At 32.7% G+C, this 7538-nt stretch overlaps 1 protein-coding gene across 1 annotated transcript; it reads right to left on the bottom strand.

Moving 5' to 3' along the window:
• Positions 1-888: 888 nt before the first annotated feature.
• On the bottom strand, positions 889-2934 carry LOC104236300 (WAT1-related protein At5g07050-like). Its single transcript, XM_009790196.2, has 6 exons — positions 2630-2934; positions 2356-2535; positions 2021-2270; positions 1740-1898; positions 1490-1641; positions 889-1399 (listed from the first exon to the last, which is right to left on the bottom strand). Exons 1-6 carry the CDS (start codon positions 2833-2835, stop codon positions 1177-1179), a joined length of 1170 nt encoding a protein of 389 aa, XP_009788498.1. The 5' UTR covers positions 2836-2934; the 3' UTR covers positions 889-1176.
• Positions 2935-7538: the final 4604 nt, after the last annotated feature.

The following is a 7538-nucleotide window of genomic DNA, read 5'->3' on the forward strand; positions in this document are numbered from 1 at the left end:
GGGGGGGGGTTGAGGAAAGTAGCATAAAAAAATATTTTCACTCACCAATCAATCAAGAGAAAATAAGTGATAAAACCACTCATTTTCCATGAAAATATTTTCTAGAAAAACATTTTCCTTCGTACCAAACAAATCCTAAATCTCGATCAATTTTCTTAACAATAAGAATATAGCATTCCGCATTCGTTGTTTGTGGATGTACCAATTACTAGGCATAAATTCAAATTGAATTTTTATCGCTCTTGTGTTCACCAAAAAGTCTAGCTAGGTTTAAATAAGTGTATTTTTAAAAATAAAAAATAAAATTGGCAGCGTTCCAATAATGAATCAAATTAAAACCAGACATGAACCGAATTGCAATTTATAGACGTGGTCGACAGGCCATACATATACCTCTAACCTGTATGTAAAAAGCTTAAAGCTCCACGCCAAACCTCATCCACTATATCCTGTTGGCTTACACTAATTATTGAGTCCACAAAACTAAAGAATTATACATAACAAATTAAATGCCTTAAATTTGCCATTTAAGTGGTGATTTCATCAGTGACAATATAATTATTCGTATATCAATGTGCTATAAGCTTTGAAAGTACAAGAACTTGTTATAAGCAACTTATCCAGTTACCAACTTTAATTCATTTAAATAGAAAATTCTATTTTAGTATCGAATAATTGAAATGCCTAGGCAATCATGTTAAGGGCTTGCTAAAAGAAGAAATTCTTATAGTATAAGATGATATAAAAATAAAATCATAGGGTCAGGCAGTCAGCCACTGAGTGGAATATGAATCGGACGTCAGTAAGTTAATTGGCAACACATATGAATGATTTTTGATAATCATTGAGGTACGTACAAAATAGGAACATCTCCATGCTATTTCAATATTGTCCAAGAAAAAAGTCTTCAAAAATATATTACTAACTAACACCAAATGTTACATAGAGCCTTTTTAATTTACCAGGCAGTTAAAAGATTAAAAAAAACAACAAAAAAAAAAACTCAAAGTACCTCCCCAGAAAAAGAAAAAAAAAAACAACAGGAAAAAGAATTAAATGAAAAAGGCAAAAATTCCCATCTTTCGTCTGTTCTTTTTTGCTTCTAATAATTCCTCAACCAAAAATTAAGCTTTTGGTGCTTCCCTAGCTAACATGGGGGGCTGTGGCATTGGTACACTAATTAATTGGAGTTTGGATTTTGTTTGCATCACTATTTTTTTGCATTTCTATATCATTAATTGCTTCATTATCTGGAAGAATCATCATTTGATTATTTCCGTTAACTCCCTTCACTGCTTCAGGAATTATTGCCTCCTCAATTTCCTTCTCTTTGTACTCCTTGTATTTTCCCCATAGAACTGAGTATAGCCCTGCCACTATGAGCACTGCCCCAAGAATTCTGAACCCAAAAGAGAAAATAATTAATATTCAGTTTACTAAATGAAAATAAAACCAGAAAAGATAAAATGTTGAGAGATATTGAAATTACCCTCCAATATAGATTTTTTCAGCAAGAATGAAAGAGCCCATAGTTGCAACAATAATCATCATTAAAGGACTAAAAGCAGTCACAAAAACAGGTCCTCTTTTCTCCATTACAACACCTTGTACATAGTATGCTATACTTGATGATACTATTCCCTGAAAATTAAATATTTTGTTATTCATCATTAATTCTTATATATTATTTTGACAAAATCAATAGTAGTCCAAATTGAAAGGAAAGAAATTAAACTTACTGCATAGGCAGCAGCTAATAGATTCATGTCAAATCCAATAGTCCAAACAGAAGGCTTGTGCTCCATTACAAATGTGACTGCTATAGATTGTAAGGTTCCCATAAAGCAAACAAGTGCAGTTAGAGAAAGTGGAGCTGTGTATTTCCTCATTGCGATATTCTGCACAAATATTAAATCACCATTTAGGAAACCAAAAATAAAAAAGATTTTTTCTGGAAATTGTTGAAAAGAGAAAATGAAAAAAATGGGAATTAAGTATACATAAGTGTACTATTACACACCTGAAGAATGAAGAAAGAAGCCCAAGCAAGAGTTGCAAAAATGAGGAGAATTGAACCTTTAAACCAATCTTTATCAGAATTAGCTCCACTGGTTTCTTGTACACTAGAATTAATAGTAGTGTGATTTGACCATAACAAGTTAACAACATGGCCTTTGTACAATGTCATTAACATGGCTCCAGCTACTGTTACTATTGTTCCCAACACTTTTGCTTGGCATCTAACTTTCTTTATGTCAACTTTCTCCATCCTAAAAATAAACCTTATCAATAAGTCCAAAACTTGAAGAAGTAAAGAAAGAAGAAAAAATAATATATAGTATTAATTATGTATACCTGCAGATCACTGCCATGACAAATGTCATAGCAGGTAGCATGTTGCTCATAGCACATGAAAATGTTGGGGATGTATATTTGAGTCCAGCGTAGTAAAAATTTTGATCAATCACTGGTCCCAAAAGACCCAATACAAATATTTGCAAGAACATCATGAGTGACATCTTTGGCCTAATTTTTCTGTCAACAAATTTAAAGACTTGTCAGTTTTTGCTACTCTTTCAAGACTTGTAACAAAAGCTTCAAAAATTCTTATTTTTGTGCGTAATTTTACCTTTCAAGAATAAGAGCAAAGGGAGCAATAACTGCAGTAGCAAAAGCATGCCTATAGACAACCAGAACATAATGACTCATTCCCCTATTAAGAGAAACTTTTGTAATAATATTCATTCCTGCATACCCAAATTGCAAGGAAATCATGGCTATATAAGGCTTAGCCCTTTGAAAAAAACTGCAACCACATTCTCCTTTTCCTTCCATTATTTTATTTTTAATTATTTAAGAGAAGAGAATAAAGAACTGATCAAGTGAAAAGCGAAGAAAACACTCTAATAAGAGGAGATTTGTGTTTTTCCCAAGGAAAAGAAGTGAGACATGCAACATATTTATAGACAACAGGAGCCAAGGCACTAAAGGACCACTACTAGAAATCCGGTAAAAAGCGATCACAAAAAGCGACCAAACATGTCTGGTCGCAATATTGTTGGTCCCTTTATTTTAGGGATCAAAGTTGGTCGCTAATTAGCAACCAACTTTGGTCTCTAAGGTAAAAAGATCAAATATTCCGGGTAAAGATTATAGCGACCAACTTTGGTCGCTTTATTATTTTAATAATATAATTTTGGCGACCAAAGTTAGTCTCTAAATGTAAAATACGTTATTTATTTATTTATTGTTAATCATAAAAAAGCGACCAATTTGGTCTCTAATCCAAATATTATATTTTAAAATCTGGAAAATAGAGACCAAGATTGGTCGCTTTTTTATTAATTTTTTTATTTTTTTAAAAATAAGCGACCATAGTTGGTCGCTAACTTCAAGAAATAATTTTTTTAATTATAAGCGACCAACTTTGGTCGCTATATTTCCAGAAATTATTTTTTTAAATAGAATAGCGACCAAAGTTGGTCGCTTTTGAGAAATCTGGGTTAAATAGCGACCTAGGTTGGTCGCTATTGCCCAGAAAATTATTTTTTTTAAGGAAAAAGCAACCAAAGTTGGTCGCTTTTCTTGGTATATTTTTGGCAGAAACTGCCTGTTTTGGCAGCTACACCACCTGCCAGCTTACCAAAAATCCTAAACAGGCATTTTATGCCAACAACAACAACAACAATAAACAACAACAACAACAACAATAAAAAGCAACAAAGTATAAAGTTCTATAACACATTAAGCTAACAAAACTAAGTTAACGCTTTTTACAAGCCCATTCTAAAACTGGTTCTATTGTCTAGTTCAAAGTATATAAAGTACTCAAAGAGTGTTCAATCAGCATCCTCGTCCGAAAGTTGGATTGTCTCGCCCAACTCATTAGGTGGCTGACTGCGTATGAATTCCCCCACATCAGCTGTGAAGCGAACCTATAAGAAAAATTATATTGAATTAGTATTTCAAAATTTATATAAAAGTAAATCAAAATACTTAATGAAAAGTAAAAAACTTACATGTATAGTCGAGGCTCGACCCTTGACCCACCTTTCTGGATCAGTCTCTTTCTTCTTCTTTACAATACGAGTCTCATTGAATAACTCATTTTACTTCATTGGCATCATAAAGTTGTCTGGTGGCTTTGGTAATTATCCTCGTGGTACTATTACTCGAGATGAACTTAGATACAGAGAGTAACTTGGATACAGTACCCGACAGGGCGTGTCTTTGATCAATTGTTGTTCTCATTAGCGACAATGATGATGAGAAGGCAATGACATGTGTTTCAAACAGTGATGGTGTAGGTAGGAATTTAACATTTCCTAAGTAGATAAAAGAAAAGGTTATAGAGGAATTCTCTACTTCCTCTTGGAAAATGAAGTAGAGAATTCCTCTATAACATTTTCTTTAATCTACTTAGGAAATGTTAAATTCCTACCTACACCATCACTGTTTGAAACACATGCCATTGCTTTCTCATCATCATTATCGCTAATGAGAACAACAATTAAAGGCACATTATGCCAGGTACTGTGTCTAAGTTATTCTTGGTGGAAGTTCCATTGCATGTCTAATAAAGTCATCAACCCCTTCTACAAAATCCTCCCGTAATCCTAAATTTCAATTCATATCCACAAAAGTTCAATTCATATCCTAAAGGCTCAATTCATATCCTAAAAGTTCAATTCATACACAAAAATTTCAATTCATATCCTAAAAGTTCAATTCATACACAAAAATTTCAATTCATATCCTAAAGGTTCAACTCATATCCACAAAAGTTCAAGTCATATCCTAAAATTTCAATTTATAAACTAAAATTCCAATACATAAACCAAAATTTTCAACATATCCTAAAGGTTTAATTCATATCCTAAAGGTTCAACTCATATCCACAAAAGTTCAAGTCATATCCTAAAATTTCAATTTATAAACTAAAATTCCAATACATAAACTAATATCCTAAAGGTTCAATTCATATCCTAAAGGTTCAACTCATATCCACAAAAGTTCAAGTCATATCCTAAAATTTCAATTTATAAACTAAAATTCCAATACATAAACTAATATCCTAAAGGTTCAATTCATATCCTAAAGGTTCAACTCATATCCACAAAAGTTCAAGTCATATCCTAAAATTTCAATTTATAAACTAAAATTCCAATACATAAACTAATATCCTAAAGGTTCAATTCATATCCTAAAGGTTCAACTCATATCCACAAAAGTTCAAGTCATATCCTAAAATTTCAATTTATAAACTAAAATTCCAATACATAAACTAAAAGTCCAATTCATATCCTAAAGGTTCAATTCATATCCTAAAGGTTCAACTCATATCCATAAAAGTTCAAGTCATATCCTAAAATTTCAATTTATAAACTAAAATTTCAATACATAAACTAAAAGTCCAACTCATATCCTAAAGGTTCAATTAATATCCTAAAGGTTCAACTCATATCCATAAAAGTTCAAGTCATATCCTAAAATTTCAATTTATAAACTAAAATTCCAATACATAAACTAATATCCTAAAGGTTCAATTCATATCCTAAAGGTTCAACTCATATCCACAAAAGTTCAAGTCATATCCTAAAATTTCAATTTATAAACTAAAATTCCAATACATAAACTAATATCTTAAAGGTTCAATTCATATCCTAAAGGTTCAACTCATATCCACAAAAGTTCAAGTCATATCCTAAAATTTTAATTTATAAACTAAAATTCCAATACATAAACTAAAAGTCCAATTCATATCCTAAAGGTTTAATTTATATCCTAAAGGTTCAACTCATATCCACAAAAGTTCAAGTCATATCCTTAAATTTCAATTTATAAACTAAAATTTCAATACATAAACTAAAAGTCCAACTCATATCCTAAAGGTTCAATTCTGTCATGACCCGAATTTTCCACCCTCGGAAGTCGTGATGGCGCCTACTAGTGAAAGCTACACAAGCCAACTAACTGAACTATCTACCTTATTTTCATTTTTAATCCGATAACGGTTAAGAGCCAACAATTAGATAACAACAGAATTGAATAAGCGGAAGACTACATTGTAGAGATTTAATAATACTGCTAATACCAAACCATAACAAATCTACCCAAGACTGGTGTCACAACTTCACAGACTGTCTAGGAGTACTACAAATAAAGGTCTGAAAGAAATAAATACAATACTGTCTCTAGAAATACATGAAAGAAACAAGAATAGTAGATAGAAGGAGACGTGCCAAGGCCTGCGGATGCCTGCAGGACTACCTCGGATCGCCTGATGAGCAAGAAAACAGCAATCTCACTGCGGTGCGAAGTCTACAACACTGAGATCTGCACAAAAGAGTGCAGAGTATAGTATCAGCACAACCGACCCCATGTGCTGGTAAGTGCCTAGCCTAACCTCGGTGAAGTAGTGACGAGGCTAGGACCAGACTACCAAATAAACCTGTGCAATATAGCGTACAAAAATAATAGGAAGCAGATAACAATGACGGCAACAATGACCAACCAGTGATGTAAATAGCAGGCCACAAGAACACCATAAATGTTTCTCAACAAATAATAGATACAAGTGCAATCAATTCATCAAGTCCTTCAAATATAAATCTTTCGCCTATAAATCCTTCAAGTAATAATCTCCAAGATAATATGCTTTTCAATGAATATATATCGAATATATTTCCTTTAAATAGAATATCTTTCAAATAAGCATCTTTCGAATATAATTCTTTCGAGTAAATGTCACCTTGTGAAGCCTCATTCACTTAACATAAAGTAGAGTACAACTTCCAACCCAATTACGAAATCAACAAGAAAATATGAAGTTATTTTTAGAAATCATTTGATAAAGAAGACACCCTTTTCAATTAAAGTACAATATCGAATGAATCCTTCACCTTTAATACGAGAAATCAATAAATCAAAACATAGTAGAAATTCCTTTTTTTGTAAAGTACAACCTCAAACGGTTTAAGGAAAATTTAGTTGAGAAATCAATTGAGTTAAAAAAAATGTAACAATTGTTGAAATTTGGAGTATTGAACATATATATAAAAAAAGTAAAAATAGAATATCAAGAGAATTATAAAGGAATCAAAATCCAATCACTAACAAGAATAAGGGAAACAAAATCATATTTCACTTTCTTTTCACATCTTGTTGCAGGCGTGCAACCCGATCCCATTTCATGTATCTCGTGGCAGGCGTGCCACCCGCTCCCATTTCATGTATCTCGTGGTAGGCGTACCACCCGCTCCCATTTCATTATGTCTTGTGGTAGGCGTACCACCCGCTCCCATTTCATTATATCTTGTGGTAGGCGTACCACCCGCTCCCATTTCATTATATATCTTGTGGTTGGCGTACCACCCGCTCCTATTTCTTTATGTATCTTGTGGTAGGCATACCACCCGCTCCCAGTTAAAAGCCAACAATAATCACAAGGAATCCCGGCAAGGGAACAAAAGCAATATAACAACTTTCCCGCAAGGGAACAATAATATTTCAACAACATCCCGACAAGGGAACAATAC

The sequence above is a fragment of the Nicotiana sylvestris genome, chromosome 12 (genome assembly GCF_000393655.2).
Source record: "Nicotiana sylvestris chromosome 12, ASM39365v2, whole genome shotgun sequence".
NCBI classification, from domain to species: domain Eukaryota; kingdom Viridiplantae; phylum Streptophyta; class Magnoliopsida; order Solanales; family Solanaceae; genus Nicotiana; species Nicotiana sylvestris.

What these genes read in the sequence shown, in the direction of transcription:
- LOC104236300 (XM_009790196.2), bottom strand. Translation starts at nt 2,835, where the DNA reads ATGGAAGGAAAAGGAGAATGTGGTTGCAGTTTTTTTCAAAGGGCTAAG. An exon ending in TATTAGCTGCTGCCTATGCA is followed by an intron (nt 1,642 to 1,739) that starts GTAAGTTTAATT and finishes TTTAATTTTCAG; the next exon opens with GGAATAGTATCATCAAGTAT. An exon ending in GAAAAAATCTATATTGGAGG is followed by an intron (nt 1,400 to 1,489) that starts GTAATTTCAATA and finishes TTTTGGGTTCAG; the next exon opens with AATTCTTGGGGCAGTGCTCA.